This window comes from Nomascus leucogenys, chromosome 18 (assembly GCF_006542625.1).
Source record: "Nomascus leucogenys isolate Asia chromosome 18, Asia_NLE_v1, whole genome shotgun sequence".
Classification (NCBI taxonomy): Eukaryota; Metazoa; Chordata; class Mammalia; order Primates; family Hylobatidae; genus Nomascus; species Nomascus leucogenys.
Genome location: NC_044398.1, coordinates 25,839,009 through 25,864,377, shown reverse-complemented (window position 1 = coordinate 25,864,377; position 25,369 = coordinate 25,839,009). Strand labels below are relative to the sequence as shown.

Below are 25,369 nucleotides of genomic sequence, written 5' to 3'. Positions count from 1 at the left end.
AGCTATTTATCCAAGAGAAATAAAAATTTAGATCTACACAGATTTTCACATGAATGCTCATAGCTTTATCCATAATGACCAAAAGCTATAAATAGTCCAAATTCCCATCAATAAGAAAATGAATTCTATATTCATAAAATGGAATAGTTTTATGATACATAATAAAGCATATACTTAATATGTATATATTTATTAAACATCACATAGCATCATTTATAAATATCATTGAATAACACACATAAGACCTGTGCATTTCACTCTGTATAAATTTTACCTGTATTTAAAAAGAAAAGCTAGTTGGGCAAAGTATCAGTCAGGAATAGCTTGATTATGTGGTGGTAACAAATAGCCCCCAAACCATAGTGCCTTAAGTAGGAGTCAGCCTGCTGGTCAACCACAGCCTGCTGCCTGTTTGTGTAAATAAAAGTTGATTGGAACATAGCCATGCCCATGTGTGCACATATTTCCTATGACCGTTTTCCCACTATGGGGACAGAGTTGAGGAGTTGTGACAGAGACTGTATGGTCCATAAACTAAAAGCCTAAAATATTTTCTATCTGGCCCTTTATAGAAAAAGTGTGCTGACCCCTGGCTTAAAAATTGTAACGGTTTATTTCTCACTCCTGTTCCATGTTAATCAAGAGTCAGCTGGGAGTTCTGCTCCATGTCATCTGTACTGCGGGACCCAGCTGATGGAGCCAACTCTATCTGGAACAATACTAGTCACTGTGACAGAGGGAAAAGAGCAAGCTCTGAAAGATCTTTCAGCAACAACTCAGTGATATGATTACAAAGTAACATATCACTTTTCTTACAACTCCTGGACCAGAACTATTCATGTGACCCCATTCACACAAGGGGACCAGAAAATATAATCCTACCATTTGTTTATACATGTGCCTGAAAGTGGAGAACTGGGATATTTGCCAAACAGCACTAATGACTACCACAATTAAACTGAGAATCAATCAGTCCAGGTGTTCATTTCCAACAAACATGCATAACCCTGCTGAAATATTGCCCTACTGGGTAGAAGTCTGAATCATAAAAATTCCAAAAGTTGCCCCTAACCCTTCCCTTCGGCTCCCCTCTCACTTGTTAGAGCAACCCAGTACACTGCTTTCCTAATGGATCTAGACTGGAAATCTGACTAACCATCACCTTCACAGTGAATATCCTTCAACAGGGCCCTCCTGTCCTCAAGAAAAACTCAAGCCTCTGTGACCAGACTCTGCCAGCTACTGCAGCCTCCTCTCTCTCTGCCATCAGCTCCATTGTGTCAGGCTCTAAGAAGACGGAATATAGCTTATAAAGAGCCAGGCACATCATACTGTTTCTGAATGCTATCCCTTTGCTCCTGTGGATTTCCCTGTGTGGAATACTCTCTCCTATTATTCTCACCCTTTAAGACTCAGGACAGTCATTCTCTTGTCCACAGAGCCTTCCGTGACCACCAGCTTGCTATTGCACCAGACCCAAACTATCAAAATACCCCAACCGCTGCTATCATACCGGAACCAAAGTACCAAGTTACAGGACTTCACCCTGTCAGGTGAAGTGCTAACTTATATAGCACTCACCAGGTGCCAGGCAGTTTTTTAAGCACTTTTCATATATCAACTCATTTAGTCCTCATAACAACCTACAAGCAGATATTATTACTATTTTTTCTTTTGTGGATAAGGACACAGAGGCATATGAACATTAATTAATTTGTGTAAGCTCCCATAAGTGATAAGCTGCAAAGCAGGGCTATGACCCCAGGCTGGCTGGTGGGCTCTGAGGCATACTCTTAAATCACCCTGCTGTTCGCCACTGCAGGCATACAGATCTGTTTCCCTTTGGGAATGTAAGGTGTTCAATGGTTAAAAAAAATACACCAGCCGGGCATGGTGGCTCACACCTGTAATCCCAGCACTTTGGGAGGCCGAGGTGGGTGGATCACGAGGTCAGGAGATCGAGACCAGCCTGGCCATCATGGTGAAACCCCATCTCTACTAAAAATACAAAAATTAGCCAGGCATGGTGGCGTGCACCTGTAATCCCAGCTACTCAGGAGGCTGAGGCAGGGGAATCACTTGAACCCGGGAGGCGGAGGTTGCAGTGAGTCAAGATCACACCACTGCACTCCAGCCTGGGTGACAGAGTGAGACTCCATCTCAAACAAACAAACAAAAAAACACCAGTACCTCATTTCTTTCTGTAACCCCAAGGAAGGCCTGGAACATAGTCATTTAGGCAATAGCAGCTGCTCAACTGGGGTTAGTTCGGATAAAATAAGTAAGATCCTGGGGCCAGGTGTGGTGGCTCATGCCTGCAGCACTTTGGGAGGCCGAGGCGGGGGGATCACGAGGTCAGGAGATGGAGACCATCCTGGCTAACACGGTGAAACCCCATCTCTACTAAAAACACAAAAAATTAGCTGGGCGTGGTGGCGGGTGCCTGTAGTCCCAGCTACTCAGGAGGCTGAGGCAGGAGAATGGCGTGAACCCAGGAGGTGGAGCTTGCAGTGAGCTGAGATCGCACCACTGCACTCCAGCCTGGGCAACAGAGCAAGACTCCGTCTCAAAAAAAAAAAAGATCCTGGAATCCCAAAATCAACTTTTCACTAAACGAAGTCCCCTTGACGAGTGACAGTTAGGAAGTGGTCAGATCATTACCATATATATACCTTTTTCCTGAATCCCAGCCCTTTCTCCAGGGCTGATGACAAACCTGGTAATGGAGAGGCCAGAAGGGCCTGAATTATTCGAAAGATCCTTAGAAAATAAGCTACTGTAAGTTGGGACAAGCATAACCAATCATTCTGAAATGTTTAGAAAATCCTGAATATCTGGGAGTGTGAGAATTTGACTTTTCTGTGGAGAAAACAGCACAAAGTTTTCCTAAAAGTTTTTCTCCCTCACATAATTATGCTTTAAATTGTTAATAGGTATAATTATGGAAGATGGCATTGTTGTGCTTGTAATTTTTCCTGTTCCCCTTGGTATTTATTGATGATAAATGGCTTTATTAAAAAATAATGATAATTTCCTTGTTTGGTTGTATATCAATATAGTTTCAGTTTTTCTTTATTACTGCTTATGGAATTTTATGGATTGCCAACATTTAGTTCTTTTATTGGTTTATATTCTCGTGATGGTATAACAAGGGGGTGGAATTAACAATAATTTTATCCCTTCATTTCCTGACCCTCCCAACCCCACCCCAACTCTTTTAAGAAAGCACTCTTGTGCACTATTCACAGGCAGCTACAGGAGGGTATAATTTTTACTATTACATAATTAGAACAATTAGCTGCATACTCAAAAACTCTCCTCTAAAGGCCAGTGCCTCACCAAACAGTGGAAAGTGGGATGCTCTGTCCCCACCCTGCACTGCACAGAATTAGCCCCCATAGCTTGGAATGAAGCCCCTTCTGCTGAGACCAGAGTTTTAAACCTGTTACGTTAACTGCAAGAGGATCAAATAGGCAAATAGTTGATCTCAGTGTTCCCCACAAGAAAACCCCATTTGGTTTAAGAAATATTTGCAAGAACCATTACAACGAAAGCCACCTTCCCCACAGAGGATATTGCAGTTCTTAGATAGCTTGTCTCAAAGTAACTCCTCTTGGACCTGGTTTCAGTTTTCTCTGGAGACTCACAGCCCTTGAAATGCTAAGAAGACTACATATCTCTTTGTTTATCAGCAGCCCTCCACTGGGGAATAGACTGGTTCACGTTCTCCACAAAACATATGCCAAATCAGATCAATCACCCAAATATAAGTTGTCCATGATTCTTTGAAAACTGCTTTTGGTTTTCATAAGAAAGTGAAGTCCGAGCTTAGTACCAAAAAGAGGAGCAGCATAAGCTCTTGTGATACTTTACGTTTAGGTCATACAGTTAGGAAGGAGAGGAATACAAGGAAAAGAACATCACATTTGGACTCAGATCCCATCTGTCCAACCTGGGGTCATGTTCTTAGCTTCTTGGAATCCCACCTCTTTCCACAAAAATAATTTTAGCAACATCTGCAATTCAGGCTTGTTGCAAGGACTCAATGGGTTAAATGTCCAGCACATAATTGTTGTTTACTTTATATCATCTAATTTTCCTTTCTTCTAGACCAGTAGTTCTCAACTGGGAGTGATTCTGCCCTCCACCCAGAGACACTTAGCAAGGTCTGGAGACACTTTTTGTGATCATAACTTGAGGAGGGCCATGCAACTGGCACCTAGTGGGTAGCCAAGGATGTGGCTCAATACCCTACAATGCACAGGACGGCCCCCACAACACAGAATTATCCAGCCAAAAATGTCAATAGGGCCAAGATTAAGAAACCTTGTTCTAGACTAGTGTTAAAATAATTCTTTCATTGTGATTGTTTCTTCTCCATAGCTTCTGCCTCTTTAAGTGAGCAAAGATATACTGAAAATCTACCTGCTCAAAGTTCTGTGCTAGGCATATCCTTAACCATCTCATATATTTGGTTGCCTGCTGCCATTTTCCCAAAGCAATTCGCATCTTCAATTATTGTCCATCCCTATGAATATCAAGCCTCAGCTTCTCTTTTCTTCTCTATGCTGCTTTCAGAGGTCCTGAGATCAGACATGCTGTGTGTCAGAGCAAAGATCCGTGTTAATCAACAATTCCAAATATAGCAACAGCAGTTTGAAAATCAAAGAATGGGCCTTGGGGACATCAATATTTGCATGTTCATGATAAATACTTAACTACACATCTGTGCAATGTTCAATATAGTTGGGAGAGAAAAAGAGCATTTATGTTGATTTCTGTCAAGTTCCACAACTAAAGGATCTGATATGCTAAAGAAACATAACTGAATTGTCATAAAGATGATTTTAAATATATTTGTAATATACACTTATGAATTAGCGACATTCCTGGTTTACTCTGGGATTTTTCTAACCATCAATTAGCTTACACACCTACCCCTAGGGTCAGTGAAATGAATAATTTTCCAGTTTGAACATTAAACATCCATTGCTTTCCTATCTGAATCTGCTCATCTCTACAACTCATATTGACCCTATATGTAATGTTCAAGGCCCAGTTTCATGTTTTCATTCTTCTCACTGTATGTTGCACACATGTGTATCTTTCCATGAGCAGAAGCCCCTGCTAACTATTTACTGTGGGTTTACAACCTGCCAGGCTCTGCTGTAAGTGCTATGTAGTCACAATCTCATTTTATCCTCACAAAACCCTACACGGGCAGATGGTATCCCCCACTCTCATTTTACATGGAAAAAAACATTGACACTTACAGAGGTTAAGTAAGTTGGCCAAAGTCACACAGCTAGAAGTGTCTGAGTGTTCACACCCTGTATGTGTGATTCCAAAATCCATGCTCATCACCACTACACTACATTAGGAGGAAACAGATCAGACATCTGGTGAGTGTTCTTTAAAAAGAGTTAAGCAGAGGGCACATACCCTTTGACCTAGCAAATCTACCTCAAAGAAGCTATTGTCCACAAATGCTGGTTCATGTGCAGAAACACAAATGTAAAACTATGTTGACTATTGCATAACTTGAAAAGGAGACAAGAGTTAACAACCTAAACAGGGGAAGCAGATCCAGTCTATGGAATACAAAGTGGGGAGAATGTAGCAAAGAGTGTTTTCTTATTAATTATCACTTTCCCTTCTTCTTTAGTAAAAGGACTGTGATTTTATTCTGTGTGGCAATGCACCAGGTTCAAAATTACACTCCCTTGCCTGTCCTACAGCCAGGAACAGCTGTGTCTCGTAAATGGTTAACAAACAGCTCTCTCTTATACCATTTTCTCTTGTGTAAAAACTATGGCCAATTTCAAGCTACCAAACTCAAGTCAACGGGCTTGCAAAAACTCTGGCGAATGTAACCATTGGCATTCATAACCTAGGGTGAGCTGGCTTTAGCACATGACTGGCTAGTGCTGAGCAATGTAAACAAATTAGTCCCTGCATAAAAATGGGACGGACAACTAGCTGCCATGTGCTTTTTCTTTTCCTCTCCCCTTCTTCTTCCTTCCTGCTTAAAACTTGGATGATATGACTGGAACTCCAGCAGTTACCTTATATCATGAAGTATCTTAGAAAATGAAAGCCACAGCTAAGGATGTTGATACAGAAAGACAGGAGAAGCCTTGTCTCTGTTGACCTCAGGAAGCTAACACAAGAGGCTGGATCTGCTCCTTTTTGTAAAAGAAACTAAAACTCCCATTTTAAGCCACTGTTATTTTGATATTCTTGTTTCTGAGACAGTCTCGCTCTGTTGCCAGGCTGGAGTGCAGTGGCACAATCTCAGCTCACTGCAACCTCCGCCTCCCAGGTTCAAGCAATTCTCCTGCCTCAGCCTCCCAAGTAGCTGGGATTACAGGCCCCCGCCACCACGCCCAGCTAATTTTTGTATTTTCTTTTTTTTTGAGATGGAGTCTCACTCTATTGCCCAGGCTGGAGTGCAGTGGCGTGATCTCAGCTCACTGCAAGCTCCTCCTCCTAGGTTCATGCCATTCTCCTGCCTCAGCCTCCCAAGTAGCTGGGACTACAGGTGCCCACCACCATGCCAGGATGGTCTCAATCTTTTGACCTTGTGATCCGCCCTCTTCGGCCTCCCAAAGTGCTGGGATTACAGGCGCAAGCCACCTCGCCCACCCGTTATTTTGGTTTTCTATTACACACTACTTAAAACAGAGACCTTCGGACTTTGCTACAACATCTCTATTACTTGTATCTGTTATAATAAAAATGTTTTATTCCAGTATTGTTTATAAAATTTAAAAGGCAAAGATGTTTAAGGGTCAAGGGGTTGGGCCCTTGATTTTGGCAACAGTATCACGAGGGCGGGGGGTCTGGAGGAGACAGAGAAATGGCAGGCCTGGCACACAAATCCTCACTGTGGGTATGTCCTGACAGTGAAAGGGACAGACTGGAATCCAACCAAGTTCACCAACTGCCAAAAAGATTTCTGGCCAAATAAGATTCAGTTGCCTCCTGAGATAAGCCTTCGGTGAAACATACTATCAGAGAGAGCTGCAAACAGCAACCTGGTGGTTAAGTCCTTGGGGACAGCACAGACAAATCTAGTGGGGGCTTCATTCACATTCCCCAAGGTGGTCATAAACACTACACTGAGAGTGACACACTGTAAAATCAATTGTGTGATTCCTCTGCCTTTTCTTACACAAAATTACTGCCAAGTCCATTTAGGATTCATCCTTGTGGACCAGGTCAAGTCACTAGGTTTTTAGTACAACCTGTGTGCCCAAAAGTAGTGTGTGTGCTATGGAAGAGATATTAAGCATAGGTCCCTATTCTTAAAGATGCTGTAGCCTAAAAGGAAAATGAATTACACGTAGAAAAAAATATCTAGAGAACCACTATCTATGTTCAAGCATTGGATGCATATTCAAACCTTGATGTTTATGAATTCAGAGAAGAAAAACAAAATTCTTCCTGGAAAGAAGAAAAACTGCACAGAGAATATAGTCAGGAAGACACGGGTCTTCAGCCAGGCCCTGAAGAATAGATACCATTTGATTCAGAAAAAAATCAGAAAGAATATATTCCATATAGGAAAACGGCACACAATTGGTACTAAACCAACATATTTCCAATGAACAATAAAAACAGTAAAGAGAAGAAAACTAGAGAGGGGAAAGGATAATACTGGACAGTCATGAGTATTAAGCTTGAAAATGAAAAGTGGAAATTGCTCATTTTTCCTTTGAAAAATGCATCAATAAGTATTAGCTAGATACCATTTAGGTGCCTGGATACTTGTTCTAGAGCCCCAAATACCCAACTGTTGGCTCCTGGACAATGGAGAGCACCTAAAGGCTGAGCAATGGACTCCACCTACTCATCAGAATTGATGGAAACCCACACTTTTCATACCGCCCCAAATGGGAAGCTGTTATGAGGAGAAGCAGCCCAGATTTTTCTAGGCCTCATCTGCTCATAACTGAAAAATGTGATAACCAACTTGGGAGTAATGAGGCTGCCCCTTGGGCTAAGATATCTCTTTTCCAGCATATCGCATGCAGTGAAATTGAGTCCACTTTGTGTCCCCCTCACAATGTCTAGTGGGCCTTGAACACAGCATGTGCCTGATAAATATTTGTTTGTGAATTCTACTCATTATGTGAAAAGGCCCAAGCAGGGTCCAAGCTAGGGTTGGTCAGTTGTCCAAGGTGCCAGAGAATCATAACTTAAGGCTAAGTCCACGACATGTGTTCTCCGGGAGGTGGTGGCAGATTTTTCACAATGTTTGATAAAATCGAAGGCAGGGGTACTGGTATTTAACACAGAAAGCAGCACTGGCTTTAAGTTAATGTTTCATATCCAATAAAGAAGGCTAAATATCTATCGTTTTGATAGATTGCTATAAATGAAACATTAGTGGGGCTCTTAAATACCTTGTTTCAGATCTTCATTACCTGAAATTAATCTTGAGCAGAATATCACACCCAATGTGGACTCCATTAAGTAGCCAGTTAGATAACACAGGCTATGCTTTATCTAATAAGGATGGAATCAGGAATGAATCTAACAGCACAATTTTACCACTCCTGCAGCCCAAGAGAATTGCAAGCCAGAGCGGCAGAGAATGTTTTCCAGAAATTCTCAAATATAGCCATCATGCCCCCGCAGGAGGACAGCTTCACAGTCTCTTCTCAAAAGCAGCCTGGTGACCATGCTCAGTGTTCAGTGTGGCATTACCATAGGGTGGAGACTGGCGAGGTCTTACATCTCCACCCTGGGCTCACCTGGGAATTGGGAGAGCTTTGCTGCTTCCACACCCCTTCGAGGACTTCCACAGAACCATTAGTTTCGGTGAAGGTTTATCTGGAATTGTCTTCTGCCAACTTCTCTCATTATGCAGAAGGAGACCAAAAGTTCAAAATAGCATAAATTCAGAAGACAGGGAAGGAAAGGGGCACAAAGCTCACATACAACCAATCAGCTGAGCTAAAAGCAAGTTGAGGAAAACAAATGCACATCTCTAAGAATGGAGAGAATGCAAATCTCCAATAATCTCCAGGAATCCACACAGCTGCATGCCACATGCATGTTACAGAGGCTTCTGCGCGTCCATGCCACACGCCCACAAGCAGCGATTGACGTGGACTTTACCATTACAGAAGGCGCATGGAGAATCTGGCTAGAGAAGACTATGTTCCTTTAACCTTCACATTCAACACAGCAAGTGAAGGCTATTTACCCGAAGACCTACAAAACCTATTTGCTACAATATGGATGTTTTTAGAATCATCCTAGCTCAAAATTCCTCCAGCAGGCAAGTTTCTCCAAAATGAAACAAGTATTTCACTCCAGTATACCATTATCATGCATTTCTATATCTAAATATGTTTCTTCCTTTGAGACTTTTGACCCACTTGAATTTCAGCATTATCTACCTTTCTTTCTCTTTCTTTCTTTCTTTCTTTCTTTCTTTCTTTCTTTCTTTCTTTCTTTCTCTCTTTCTTTCTTTCTTCTGAGATGGAGTCTCGCTCTGTCGCCAGGCTGGAGTGCAGTGGCGCAATCTCTGCTCACTGCAAGCTCCGCCTCCTGGGTTCACGCCATTCTCCTGCCTCAGCCTCCCGAGTAGCTGAGACTACAGGCATCCGCCACCAAGCCTGGCTAATTTTTTGTATTTTTAGTAGAGACAGGGTTTCACTGTGTTAGCCAGGATGATCTCAATCTCCTGACCTCGTGATCCGCCCGCCTCGGCCTCCCAAAGTGCTGGAATTACAGGCATGAGCCACCACACCCGGCCAGCATTATCTACTTTTCTTAACCAACTAACCATTCATAGTAATCATGGTTAACATGTACATACCAGGTACTCTTTTACATGCTTTGTTTTGTATATACTAATTCAATCATCCTAACAACACTGTAAGATAACCCTATTATTATCCCCATCTTACAGGTGAGGAAAGAAGCTCAGGGAGGCAATTAGCTCTCTTACCTGCAGTCACATAGCCATCAAGTGGAAGATCTGGGATCTGAACTGGGCCATCTGGCTCCACCAGTCCTACTTTAAATCCCAGCACTATATTGCATTGGTTTCACTTGTTCACTCCAGAGTTTAATAATACGAACCCAGACACATAATCTAGAGTGTAATGGTAAGAAAAACCAAGTGTCCTTGGCCACATTTCTCTCCCATTCCTTCCACGTCATTCCCTATTTTCAGTATTCAGCAATTAGGTATTCCTTCTGCCCTGCTGAAATATGTTTTTGACATAAAAATGGCCATAAGATATTCCAGCAAATACAGAATGACCCAAACCAGGCAATGTATTATTTATTTTGACCATGAGGGCATATCCTTAATCTTGACATCTTGGCTGGTTTGGGGCATTTCACTTGATAAAGAAAGGGAGGAGATGAACATTTATTGAGCACTTGCTCACCATGTCCCAGGTAATGTGCCTGGTGCTTTCACCTAGATTGCTCTGTTTAATACCAAAAGCAAACCCACCCAAGGTAACTAATGAAATCCCATTTTTAGAGACAAATAAACAGACTCAAAAAGGTTAATACATCATGGTCAAGGAGACTCACCTCGGAGGGATGGCACGTGGATTCAAGCCTAAGCCTCATCTAAAGCTGAGGCTATTTCTACAACAGTATGCTAGGTAGTAGATACCCTATCCTATAAAACCAGAAACCATTCTCAGACTTTTTTTTTTTTTTTTTTTTTGCCTCTGAGCAGTAAGTCTTTACAGATTTACTGGTTGTTAAATGCTACTGACTCTAGCTAATTCCCAAATTAACTAGATTCCTTTTGGAGCTTGTAAAATGTGCTACACACTCAACTTCCGAATTTAGCATGCAAGATGATGACCACAGCAGTAAGAATGGTGCAACTTTCTTGTTAGAACAATGCATGCCTAAAAGCCTCCTTTTAATTTCTACCTTCTTTTATGAGGACTATGTGATTGAGGACACACCTAGGATACTGCATATTAATTTCAACACAGCTAATACCCAAAATGTCCCACCAATTTACTCTTCACTGACAATGTTAAAAGAAAATGATTTATGCAGATCAATCATCTCGCTCATCAAGTCCTACCCTGACAGCCAGCCTTCATCATTGCTATTTAAAAGGCACTGCTGACAGAAAAGACCGACTCTTTGATTAAGGGCCCTGTCTGGCTAACCTTTTATTTGAAGAATGATTGCTGCTGAGTGACAAATACTTTTCCATTCATTTCAAGGCAAAGATATTGACATTCAAATTCTTGATGGCTACACTGAGCAGATGCCACTGTTGGCAAGAGGCATGAGAGCAACAGCAGGTACTCCACGGCTTTGGGGGCAAGGGAAAAAGAATAAAACTAAAACACATGCAGGCCGGCGCTGGCTAAAGATTCTCAACAAGTAAAAGTTGCGGGTCTCTCAGCCAGATCCTCTTTCTTCAACAGTCAGCAAAGGGCATCTGCTTGCAGTTTTGCCCCAGTCTCCTTCTCACAAGTGCCTAGCTTTATGTTGACTCTACTTGGAACTGCACCGGCAGTGAGGACTAGAAGTCAAAAGGAGCTCAGAACATGCCATTCCCAACTCAAGGGAAAAACATCTCTCCGTCCGGAATCGGAGCATCCCAGCCGACCTCAGGCTGAAAGTACCGGCCTCCTTTCCGCTTCACAGGATGTGAAGTGACTAAATATAAAGTGGAAGAAGCCGGTGAAAAATCACCCATAAAAAACAAAACAGAAATATTCCATCCCATCTGCTAAAGAGGAAGAAGAAAAAATAATAATAAAAGGAAGAGGTAAGATTGACAAATAGAGTTAGCAAAAAAGACAAACTGAGCTTATTTTAAAAAGGTGGTTTTTCTAATTCATTTCAGGTCAATTTAGACCTTGGTCAGCATCACACACACACACAAACACTGCAGTCACATTCTCACAGCAGGATTATTTTGCTTGTTTTTATTTCTTAAATGCAAAATATTACCTTAAAGGAAAGTGAGAAAATTATGGATTAAGGAAGGCTATGTGTGACAAAGGCCATCACAAAGCCCTCAAGATTAATCATTTCCAGGAACAAAATGAAAATACCTCAGCAGGTCATCAACAATTCCTTTTAAATCTTGCCGAGATGCAATGTTGGGTCTCATATGCTTCACAAAGGAAAGGGTATCGGAAAAGCTGTGGCTGTGATCCTCGAACACATTCCCCACAGAGGGAGAGGCAGGAGATAGCCAAGACACAGCCAGAACCTTCTCCCCATCACCCCAGGGCCAAACAGGTGACCAGGGCTTCAGAGAGAGAGAAAACCTGAGTGTGAATCCAATCTCTACTACTCATCAGCTGGGGGATTTGAAACAAGTTACCACCTCAATCCTCTGTGATCTCATCTGCAAAATGGGAGTGGTGAGATTGACCTTGCAGAATTAGTTATGAATATTAACGAATAGAAATTAAATAAAGCAACTTTCCCTTACCTAAACCTATTTTTTCCTCCTTTCTTCTCCTCTTCTCCTCTTTGCTCACTAGTTTGCATGTGAATCGAATCATCCATGAGGGATATCAGCAAAAAGATTTACAGTTATAGCCCCGCTTCCCTCACTGTGTTACAATGAGAACAAATAAGATAATGTTTGCATTAAAGCACTTTATAAATCTTAAATCAATACAGAAATGTTTGCTGTTGTTATTGTTGTTCTCCACAAACAGTATACTCTAACCCATTTTGATCTTTTTCCTCATTTATTTCTCCCATCTATATTTCTCATGGTGAATAATAAATCAATAACCAATTAATTAATCAATAATCATAATATCATCTCCATTCCTGAGAACTACTAGTGGTTGTTTCTGCAGCTGTCTGAAAGGAGTCCCTGAGAGAAACGATGTTTCTTCTGTAACAAAAATGTATAGGAGGTTATTATGAGCCAGGCATTGGGACAAGGAGGTGAATGAAAAATGCAAAATTCAGTCAAGTGGAGCAAACAGACAAATAAAGAAATGATTTCAATATTGCTGCACCATATAAGTTAAATACAAAGGCCAATGAGGAGGTCAATGAGGAAAGGTATGACTACCTGGGGCAATCAGGGAAGATTCTGCTACAGTGATATCAAGGCAAGTCCTCACAAGATGGAAAAGGAAGAGTGGGTCACTTAGGAGAAAGAGGATGCCAGGTGCAAAGGCACGGAGGCTCGAGACAGATCACCATGCTCTGGCAGGAACAAGGGGGAAGTTCCAATCATACTAAAGAGTTAAGATTTATTCCTTTAGGTAATGGCAAGTTTGAGCTTGAAATTGCTATCATATAGCCTATGGTTTCAAACACGCCCCTGATGAAAGGCAGGACACAACAACACTTGCTGGGTACCCACACAGTGCTAGCAACTGGAGACATAGAGATGAGCAAGACTATCCTGACACACTCCCAGGAAGGGGAGCCAGGGAGACTCGCCTGCTCTCAAGCAACCTCTGAGCAGCTGCCCAGTGAGGGGCAATGAGACCCCACTGGCCCTAGTACCTGTGCCTTCTTGTTTGGCCTCAGAACCTGCACGTCATCCCCAGTCTGTTGGGGTAGGTTCCTGCTTTTTTGCTTGACCCTCCTCTTGCATTTCTATGGACTCTGATGTCAACTATGGATAGCTCACTTTCACCTTCAGAGCCATGTCCTCCAGCTACTGCTGTCCTGCTTTGACCTGCAGTGATCCTGTGGTCTCCCTGATGGCTCCTGAAAGCATCTCTATCAGCAGGGAGATCTCTATTCCAGGTCTCTATCCCTTACTCTTGGTACTGTACCCAAAGTACGAGGGTGAACATGTATTCACCAAATCCTGTTTCACTCTCCTTCTCCTAGGCACACAGATGGCAACATTTGACATTCTCCCTTACAGTTGGTTTGAGTTCTAGTCAATATAGCAAAAAAGGGATGTGAGTCACTCCCAGGTCTGGCCTTAAAAACATCACAGTACAGATCTCCCATACTAGCTACTATAGCCATGACAATAAACGCAACGACTTAAAACAACAAAAATTTATTCTTTCACTTTTATGGGTACAAGAAATCTAAAATCTGGTATCAGTAGGGTCACATCCCCTCCAAAGGCCCTAGGGGAGAATCTCTCCCTGGCTCTTCCAATTCCTGGTGGCTCCAGCTTCATCATCTTGCCACAGCATCACTCCAATCTCTTCCTGTCTTCACATGGCCTTCTTCCCTCTGTGTGTCTCTGTGTCTAGATCTCCTCCTTTCTCTTACAAAGTCATCAGTTTTTGGATCTAGGGCCCACTCTAAATCCAATATGATTTCATCTCGAGATCCTTAAGTAATTATATCTGCAAAGAATCTATTTCCAAATCAGGTCACACTCTTAGGTTCCAGGTGGATATAAATTTGTGGGGGTGGGGGGGTCACTATTCAATTCACTCCCCCTCCCATGCAACCTTGGAGGTCTCATGATCCAGATGGTATAGCCACAAGATGCCAGAGCCTTCATCCAGCCAGATCCCTAAGTCACTACAAGAAGCCAGGCTCCCTCAACACCAACCCTCACTGGGCCTATAAGGTGAGCAAGAAACGAAGCCTTGTGGTGTTAAGCCACTGATATTTCAGGGTTAATTTGTTACAACAGCAGAGCCTAGCCTGGCTTGGCTACCACTCCAAGTATGATGCCCTAGCACTGCAATTCCAATGCTGTTTATGGGCCCAGGGCTAGCATGCAGTATTTTTATTTGGCTTCAGTTTCTGCTCAAAAGCCCTTTTAGGTTGGTCATGCTGAATGTCCCAGGAATTTCTCCCAGAGCTTTGCTTGGCTTGGACATGACTTCGGGAGGTTTCTTGTTTTTCCTGGGTAGTGTAATTAGGCTTTTGCTGATAATATCACTGTTTTCTCTACTGGTCCCAGAGGAGAATGTGGTGGCCAATGGTAATTATTTCTTGCTTTTATTGGGGTAGGGGAGAGGGGCGAAAGGGGTCAAATATAAATGTTTTCTAGCTTAATTCATCCAAAACTGAAGTGAGAAAAATAGTAGCTAGTGTCCCTTTCTTACAGAAGTGAAAAGAGCACAAGATTTTAGAGTCATGCTGACTTGGGTAAAAATTTCTCAGCTCTGCAAACTTAATGGCTATGATACTTTAAAATATTACTTATTATCACAGAACCCTAGTTCTCCTATGTTTCCAAAAAGCCGTTTAATACCACCTATTCCAGAGGCCGGCTGGAAGGATTAAATGATACTAGACATACATTTAGCTGGGTGCTCTGATCACAGTCATTCCCACTTAAATGTGAACTTCCCTTATTCCTACAGATAGGCCAATTTATTCCTACTTGGATCCCTTCCCTTCTGGCCCAAGGTAATAGCTAAGTTCTTGTGAAACCATGACCTTCGGCACTGGTCTCAACACTCTCCAAGGCAGAAAGCACTTATGCCTTTTCTCTAGTTCATCCTTTTAGATACTGCTAGTCTATTCCTTGGAAATAGTGACAAGATAGTGAATAAACTGACTAATCTCTTTAACCAGGTGAGTGTTGCTCTTAAATATTTCATGAGAGTTCATTTTGATTTTCCAGTTTCATTGAAAGTTCTCTAAAGGTAGGGGCTATGTCTGATCCTACTTCTGTAAACCCCACAGCAGGCAGCACCATGCCAAGCTAACCACAGGTGCCTCCCCCATCCTCATTCATTGACTACAGAGAAAGCAGAGAATGAAAAGTTTCCATGATTAAGACAGGACCTGGCCTGCAATAACATGGATGTTCACAATTAACGGGCAAGTATCAGTGAGCTAGGAATACTCACAGAGCAAGGGGAAGGTGGCAGAAGTTGAAATACTTAAAAAATAGATGGACAAGGCCAAGCATGGTGGCTCATGTCTGTAATCCCAGCACTTTGGGAGGATGAGGTCAGAAGATCACTTGAGGCCAGGCATTCGAGATCATCTTGGCCAACATGGTGGAACCCCGTCCCTACTAAAAATACAAAAATTATCCAGGCATGGTGGCGTGCACCTGTAGTCCCATCTACTGAGGAGTCTGAGGCGGGAGAATCACCAGAACCCGGGAGGCAGAAGTTGCAGTGAGCCAAGATCACGCCACTGCACTCTAGCCTAGGTGACAGAGTGAGATCCTGTCTCAAAAAAAAAAAAGAAAGAAATAGATGGACAAGAGGGAAGATTCATCTCTACCCTGGGGCTAGGGTGGATCTCCCCAGAAATAAATCAGATTATAGTGTGTTTACTGTTCCCTCCCCTGCTGGGCCAGTTAAACTTACTCTTATAATTGTGTGAATATATAAATTATGTATTATACATCATACAGCATATATGTACATTATATATAACTATTCACTATCTGTGTTATATATAAATATATATTTTTAGCACCTGCTTTGTGCTGGATACTATCCTATATATTAAGTCACATAGGCTTCATCATGACCACAACATCTGTTCTACTGTTACCACCATCTTACAAGGAGGAAACAAACCCAGAGAACCTTGCCCCAAATCACAGAACTAGTGAGTAGCAAGACCAGGATTCAGATCCCAGCAGCCTGGCTAAGGCCAGCGCTCTTAACCGCTAGACCACAATGCCTCTCAAGTGGGAGCTGGGAGTGAAGTGAAAAAGTAGGTCCCCAGTCAGGAGGGTACCCAGCAGAGGTGGCTCACACACCTAAACAGATTCTGAAGACACAGCCCTTCAACAGAAGCAGCTTGTTGCAGGAGCAGGAGACTGCTCTGCCAGGCACAGATGCCATGGGACAGCTCTGTCTGAGAAAAGAGCTAGTGGCAACCCATCTTAGCAATAACAGGAGCCAGACTGAAGCAGCCCCCAAAAGGCTACCTTTGGTCTGAGATGGGACCAACCCACAATTAACACCCTGAATAGCAGCAGTATGTGTTGGCCCAGGGACACACAGCTCTGGGAGATTGAAGACAAAGGAAATGGAAGGGGCTCCGGGGAGGTTCCAGAAAGCCTTGTTGGGTCTGCTTTGAGCCTCACATCTTTAATGTTCAAACTGCTGGGGGCAAGAGACAGCCAGCTTTTCCACCAGCCCTGCACAGCTCAGCAGCCTGTACCCTGCACTTGTTTACCATCACTGAATAAATCATTTCCGTCTCCCCCAGACTTGGCCCTGCTCCCTTACAAACAGAGTAAACCGGGCTCCCCACTCAAGGTTGCCATCAAAAGCAGAGGGCACCAGCTTTCCCTCCCCGGCTCTGCAGCCCTCATGGGCAATGCCCCCTCCTCCCTCCTTAAGCATATCGGAATGAGCAATATTTGACTGTTGATTCTTTCATCTCTGCAGCTTTGAAAACCTCAAACGTCATATCGGATCTACAACAAAGAGCGGGGACTTCAGGGGTTGACAGCACGGCCATAATTAAAGACAACCATCAGTGAGCTGCCATGTTAAACAATGCCACGTTACAGCTGCTCCAAAACCAACTGTTTACCTTTCAGACATTTCTGTGGAAAGGTTTAAACAGGTGCGGTTTAAATTGTTTTCATAAAAGATATGCAAACAGGAGATAGGAACTTTTCTTCTCTCTAAGACAGGGTAAAATGTACAGCATGCAATTCCCTTGCTAATAGTGTCCAGTTGATTTACTCAGGGGAAACAATCTCTGGTAACTGATACAAATATGAATCCCAAAATAGCACTGAAAATATTACAGGGATACAGCCAAACATGGAATGGGAAATAATCCCCAAATTTCCATCTTAAGTTCCTTCTGGCCCATGAACCTCAGTTTCCCCCTTTGTAAAATAAGAAGGTTGCATTTCAATCTTATGTTGGTGTGCAGAACTCTTTTTCCAAATCAAGTCCAATAAATAGAACAGGAAAACCTAGTGGTTTCTGAGATTGGATCAGGGTCCCTTCTTCCTCCAATATGCCCCCAGATGATTTCTAGAACCTTGCGAACTACTGGACTGAATCATCTCTGTGAGTTCTTTCAGGACCCAAATTCTCAAGTTCTCGAGAAAAAAAGCAGCAATAGCAGCAGTTGTAAAAGGTTTTCTCCATCATTGGTCCACAATGCTTTCCTCAGTGTTCAGCATCTAAGTGGCACTGAATGAATATGGTTCTGAGTTGATCAATAATAAAGGAAGTTGTAAATAGCTTCTCTGCTTCTCATTGAGTTTGGGGTAAGGTTAATTAATATCAATAGCAAAGGGAAAGAGGCAGATATTAAAGCAAATTATAGTAGCCTCATGGTTTGCTAACGAAACTCCTCAAGCTGGGTATTCATAGCAGGCTCAGTGTCCTGGCCCCCAGGTCTGAGGCAAACAGAGGAGTGTGCTCTCTACACTTTTCTTCTGCCTCACAATCTTAAGCCAGCATCCCCAAGGCCTGCATGCACTTTTCATGTTTCCAGGTCTACCTCTACGCTGGAGATCTCTGGAGGTTTTGGAGCTCCTTGAAAGTAAGACTGTGCAAAGACAGCCAGGAACATTGCTACCTTGGACAATGCCGTAATAATTGAGGTGGGAACAAGAAGACTGCTCTGTGGAGCCACCAAGAGATCCCTTTGGAGTAGCTCAAACAGAGAGTCCTCAGTGGGATGTGGGAGGTTTCCCCACGCACAAGAGCTGCTTACATCCTCATTACATATGACTCACACATGGTCCGGGGACCACTGGACCAGGATCATACTGTGGTTAAGGCCCCACATGGGACATCATGACTCATTATGTTGACTGCTAGTGGAATTTTCCAATACCTGAGGATACAACACTGTTAGAATCAATGCAATAAGCTGTCACTCATTTCTTTGAAAGCTGAAAACCTATTTATAAGAGGAAGCCGGGCACAGTAGTGCATGCCTGTAGTCCCAGCTACTGGAGAGGTTGATGCAGGAGGATTGCTTGAGCTCAGGAGTTTGAGGCTGTAGTGTGCTGTGGTTGCACCTATGACTAGCTGTTACACTCCAGCCTGGGCAATATAGAAAGACCCTAGCTCAAAAAAACAGATTTATAAGAGGAAAATCTCCAGTGCTTGTTTGAGTCAGACCAAAAGAATTGCAAAGGCTAAATCTGACCTCTTCCTATAAAAATAACATGGAGAATCCTTGTGTGGACAGGCCTAACCTTCTTGATAGGCCTCTCTCAGTAAGGCTCCACAAAATCTGCAGTGGAAGAACAATCCACTTCTATGAAGGAAAAGTTAATGGCCAGTTGGTTTCAATTGACTAGGACAGAGCTAAGTGAAGGTAGATAAACCACTTCCCGACTGAGGCTAGGCCATGGGATCCTCGCCCACACCTTCCACCACTGATATTATTCTTGAAAGCCTTGTTTCCTTCCAGCCTGGAAAGCTCCATTTTGGAAACGATGACCCTTTATGGAGAGCTTTCATCCCTGCTTAAGTTCTAAAAAAGAGCCAATATGTCTAAGCTGCCCTCAAGGATCTGGGAAAACTGCCGTGGGTACATTGTTATTTAGTGGTAATATCTTCTTTAACTTGTTGGTTGTCTTGCTGTTTTCAGAATGAAACCAGATATAAATAAAGCAAAAAAAAAAAAAAAGTGTTTGAGATAGGCTACTGATCACTGGTTTATTTTTTGAGTTGAGAAGCCACACAGTTTTCCAAGCATGGTTACATTATGGTAATATGCTTTGTCATAAACCTACTATATCCTTCTGCTTGTCTGTAAAACAGTCTGCTCCTCATCATTCTCAACTTGGCCTGCATACAGAACTTTTAACTTAAAATATCTAACAATATGTCATATCCACCAGATACATGACAGCTATTTCTAAGATACATAATATTATTAATTGTTTTTGAATTTAACTGAACTGTTATGAATCCAAAAAGTATAAAAATGACATTTAGCCATCAACAGTTCTTGAAATATTATATACACAAAGAAGAAATACTAACAAGTCCTACAGTACTCATAATTTCAAAATTATACCCTTTGAAGCCAAAATGACATTAAGAGAAACAAAAAGGATGTAAGAACTTAAAACTAAAAATGTAATGCTTGAAAATATTAAACTTGTCTTCAGATAAAAATTAAGTGTGAGATAAATTATTTTTTATGTTTGCAGAACTGTCAAACAATGTGCTGTCTCCTTAAACTATTTAAAGAAATAGGGCTGGAGTGTGTGGAGAGGATCTGGAAGACATAAATGACACTGAGAGGATGAGCAAGAAGACTGACTTCCATTTACTCTGATTCACTTAGAATGTACTGAACACCTACCACGTACTCATACTATGCTGTGTATTATGGCGGATTAAAAGAATGATACAGACTAAGCCTTAAAGGAACTTACAGACTCAATGAGGACATGAGAAACACACAAGATGTGAATATAATGAAGCACAACTACCTTTGATTAAATGCCCAAATAAAAGCTCTGGTAAGTAATGTGAGCATTAGAGCAGGAAGAACTCAACGTGGGCCAGGATAGTTGAGGAAGCTCCATTAAGAGCTAGAATTTCAGCTGGATCTTGAAGACTGACTCATATTCAGAAAGATATAAAGAAGGCCAGAGGGAACTGACAAGAGGGGAGGCAGAGTAAACAATGACCCAAAGGCTGGAACAAATATTACTCACTGGGCAAAGTGTGAGCTGAAATGATGAGTGGCCTCACCACAGGCCTAGACCTCAGGTGACCCACAGCTCAAGGATGTGGAAAACATTCATCATTCATCTGTCTCCTTCTTCCCAAATGTTTCTCATAGCCAGCTTCATTGGTATCCCCCAGGGGCTCGGAGTTCTGGGGCTCCCAGTGTCCCCTCTCACCAGACCCACTCCACTGGACCCACACAGGAACTCCCTAGATTCACCACCATGAGTCACAAACCTCCTTCCCCAGCTCCAAGGGCTGTGCTTTCTTTAAGAACCCATCAAATTGCTCAGAACTGGGAGTGGTCAATCCCTTCACCTATTTAACATACTACAATCTTCCCACCACAGCCTCTGTGTGCCAACCTGAAATCAGTGGTTCTCAACCAGGGGTGACTTTGACCCAGAGGGACATTTGGCAATGTCTGGAGACATTTTTAATTGTCACAAAGGGTGTGTTACTGGTACCTAGTGAGTAGAAGCCAGGGATGCTGTTATACATCCTTCAACATATGGGACAGTCCCCCATAACAAACAATTTTGTACCTAAAATATCAACAGTGGCAAGGTCGCAGTGGAATGAATATAGACATTCATGATACTTTTCTGAACAAACTTATTTTAACAAGATGGAGAACTTTCCTTTTTCTTTTCTATTTTTCTTAAATTTTACTCAGATCCATTCACTTTCAGAAGGTGTACACCCAAATTCCAAGAAGCTTCCCAGGACAAAATAGCCTGATCCATACATCCCTGATTAATCTGCTCCCCCAACACTACCTCCCCAAAAAATACGAATAGTGCCCTGAGGGGCAGGGTACCCTGGCTATGAAATGTGCTCTAGTCCTGCAAATGACCCATATATACCTAAACCTAACTAGAAATGACAGGATATTGAAAGCCAGTACATTTTGTATCTTTTGGGCCCTTCCACAGTCAGACACACTTTAGGTACTTACATTTTAATAGGGTAGAACCTCATTACCCAAATATTTGCTATTTGAGCACTTTCAGTTTTGAATTTGCATAAGGAAACAAAGTCATCATAACTATTCATTAGCGAATTGACTGGTTCCCACTCAAACTTCTCTTCCAAGTAGCATTCATCCCTGATCCTTGTATCAACGATGTAGGCCCATCTGATGGTCAGATGTTACATAAGCCCTGGTGCAAAGCAACTGCAAAATGAAACCGAAACTTCTGCAAAAGATGTGGGGTTTCACAAACTCAACTGAAGTGACAGAGAAATGCTCAAATTACACCCAAAACCATTGATCCTACGCCCTTAGGCCAACTGAAAAAGCAAAAATCAAGTCAATAACAACATTTTATAAGACTGACTTAAATACTGAAGGATTAAGAAAGGCTCTCATAAAATTGATAAAGTCCTAATTTTACAAAAATAAACAACTTTAATGATTGCACAATAAAAGCAAACATGAAGTAAAAGATAGATGGTGCCAGCGTGTAATTCTGTCATAACACTTATGGAGAAAAATTAAATTAATAGTTGAATTGCTTTTCTGAGAATTAGAGCATAGCTGCAGCTACAACTGAAAATGTTTTTGATACCACATATTTATATCATTTTGGGTTTCAGCTTGCAAGATTAAATTCCAAACTTTTTTTTTCTAGATTTACTATTACATACTGCTTTCCATGTAAGTTGCTTTGCTTTAGTTGGTCTTTTCCAGTACTAATTGCCTTCCTACCATGGGCCTCCCCCTGAAAATTCTGACCACCCAAAGCAATCACAGAGCTGCAAGATGGGCTGAATCCCTCTCCCAGTCTCAGCTCCTTGCCCTGCTTGCCTTTCCCACACCTGGTGATTCAAGCCCTGCACCACACCCTTCTTCACAAAACCCCCCATCTTTGTCTAACTGCGACACCTGATTCTCAAAAAGTAGGAACTTGAAGGTATAAAGTCTGAAAGCAGAAACAGAAGACACTCCGAGATCCATACTCAAATCTCATCTCTCTCAGAGCAAAATTCCAACTCCTAAGCAGAGCCCACCAGGCCCTGACCAACCTGGCTCCTGCTTCCTGACTTCAACCTCACCTTGAAGCTCTTTCAGCCTCATCACCCCTCTCACTCACCGGCCACACTGACCTCCTCTAGTCCTCAAACTCGCCAGGCTTTTTCACACTTTGCAGCACTGGCAAGGGCGGTGCCCCCTCTCAGGAATGTTCCTCCCCAGGTCTTTCCATTCTGATTCACACGCCTCAGCATAAATGTCCTCTCTTGCAATGACTTTTCTTACTAGCCTATGTAAAGTGCCCTCAATACTCTACGTATACTTAGTAGGTGTTGAAGAACTCTTGGTTAAATGGATGACTAGATAAAAAAAAAAAATGCATGGATGGAGGGAAGGAGAGAAGGAGGGAGGGAGTGAACTTGTATAGAGTTAGCCAATATCTGCTGTCAATAGCCATTATCCCCTACGGCCATTTTCCAAGCAATTGTTTCTCTCCCTTGGATCATTTGAGACTGAATCAGTGAATCCAGAGCTAGGCAGGGAAGAGCCTGATTAAGGTCACCGCACCAACCCCCAGGGACAGTTCCCTATCATCCATTTTCTCATGCTTTGTGTCAAGTCTTATTTCCAGCCCCTCCAGTGGCAAGGCGTCTATTACCTCCCCACGGACACGTCTACACACTCGCCCCATTGTGAAATTTGTCCTGATTTTCCCAGCCTAAATTCCTCTCTGCTTAACTTCACCCCATTACTCACAGCTATCTCCCTCTGGACTACAGCAAATGACAACTCCGCAGAATTCACTTTCTCCTCCTGGCTTTCCACAATTTCCCAATTCAGCTCCCTATTCCTTGATGAAATAGTGTGGCATGAGACCTGAGCAAGGAGAGTTTCCACAAATGTTCTGAATTAGAACTTGGTCACCAGCAGCCTCACTTCTCCTACCCATCTCTCTTTCATCCATCATTCTCTTGCCCCACCCCACCCTCGGCCTCCACAAGACCAATCTGGTTTTATTTTCCAATTACACAATTCTTTTAAAATATAGTTCTGTGCTTGAATATTCACAAAAAGTTTCTGGAAGACAACAAAAGAAGCTGTTAGAGATGGTGGCCTCTGGGAAAAGAACGGCTATAGGGAAGAAGGCTTACTTTTGGCTGACTGTTTAATGCTATTGGCATTTTTAACTGTGTGCATATACAACTTTTTAAAAATTATGGTGAAATACATATTACATAAAATGTATCATAGTAACCACTTTTAAGTATGCAGTTCAGTAGTATTAAGTATATTCATACTGTTGTGCAACCATTACCACCATACATGAAACTTTTTCAACTGAAAGTTTTTAAATTAATTCTTTTTTAAGAGACAGGGTCTCACTCAGACACCCAGGCTGGAGTGCAGTGGTGAGATCAGAACTCAATGTCACTTCAAACTCCCAGGCACAAGGGATCCTCCCGCCTCGGCATTCAGAGTAGCTGGCGCTACACGTGTGTACCACCATGTCCAGCTAATTTTTTTTAATTTTTTGTAAAGATAGTGTCTTGCCATCTTGCCCAGGCTGGTCTCAAACTCCCAGGATCCTCCTTCCTCAGCGATCCTCCTGCCTCAGCCTCCCGAAGTGCTGGGATTACCAGCTTAAACTACCATAACCAGCCTAAAATAATTTTTTTTTTTTGAGACACAGTCTAGCTCTGTCATCCAGGCTGGAGTGTCGTGGTGCAATCTTGGCTCACTGCAACCTCCACCTCGCCAGTTCAAGCCCTTTTCGTGCCTCAGCTTCCCATGTAGCTGGGATTACAGACATGTGCCACCACACCAGGCTGATATTTGTATTTTTAGTAGAGATGGGGTTTCACCATATTGGCCAGTTCTTGATCAAGCAGCTCCACAAGACAAGAACAGGAATGAGGATGCCATGCCTGGCATGAGCAATTGAAAACAAATAACAATGTTGCTTAGCCAATTTTGATATGTTAAAAATTTTTTAAAATAAGGTAACAGATACTTGATACAAATTTTAAAAATAAGGGGAGAAAACGAATGAAATACAAAAAAATAAAAATAAATAAACACACCTTTACCACCACCCCCACCATACTTATAATAATGACAGATCAAAATAAGTATATATGTTTGCATTCACACATAGAGAACAAGACATCTTAACAAAACAGAATTTTGGCTATCACGGCAGTTTGCGAAAAAATTATTAGCCTTATTACTACAAAAGTAGTTTGAATAGGAGCATTCCAGCTGTTAAATGTGATCGTCAGAACACTGCCAATTTTCTCGGCCACATAGTCTTTTTGTGCAGTGCAGAACACGTTGCAATTAAGAGATTTTCACACTTCTTAATAATTCTCAGATTTGGAAGATTTTTCTTATAGCAATCCAAGTGATAGTATCATTCTCAGCTCCTTTCATGTAATTTTATAACTTGCTGGAAGTGGCAAAGACTGCATATACAAAGACGGTGATTTTGTGTGTCTCCGGTAGCTGTCCTCAGAGTTAAACTTCCCCAATCTGACAGCATGAAGGCTGAAGCAAACCTCTGATTGCAATTTATGAAATCAAAACACTCTCTCGAATCTCACAGGCTTCATAGGACATGTACACTTTGCCCATCTCTGATGGGTTCCAGCTCCCATTATGTTTGACTTCCTGGAGTAAGTGTTCTTTCAACACTGATATCTCATGTCTGAATTGCAGGCACTGGCCAAATCAAGAAAGGCTAGATGTCTGAAACAGGAGATGTCTAGGTGACCAGTTATATTTAGTTATTCAAGAACAACCCTAAAGCACTTTTACTTTGCACCTCAATTATATTTGTTCC

At 42.2% G+C, this 25,369-nt stretch overlaps 1 protein-coding gene across 2 annotated transcripts in view; it reads right to left on the bottom strand.

Moving 5' to 3' along the window:
• LRMDA (leucine rich melanocyte differentiation associated) overlaps positions 1-25,369 on the bottom strand; it is a 1,126,997-nt gene that overhangs the window by 757,262 nt on the left and 344,366 nt on the right. The window contains exon 1 of one of the 2 annotated variants that reach the window (XM_003271288.2): positions 11,166-11,427. The exons of the other annotated variant lie outside the window; for it this stretch is intronic. Within the exon in view, the coding sequence (XP_003271336.1) occupies positions 11,166-11,212 (47 nt within the window). The 5' untranslated portion in view covers positions 11,213-11,427. Of the gene's footprint in view, positions 1-11,165; positions 11,428-25,369 lie in introns of those variants that run through there. 2 annotated transcript variants of the gene reach the window in all.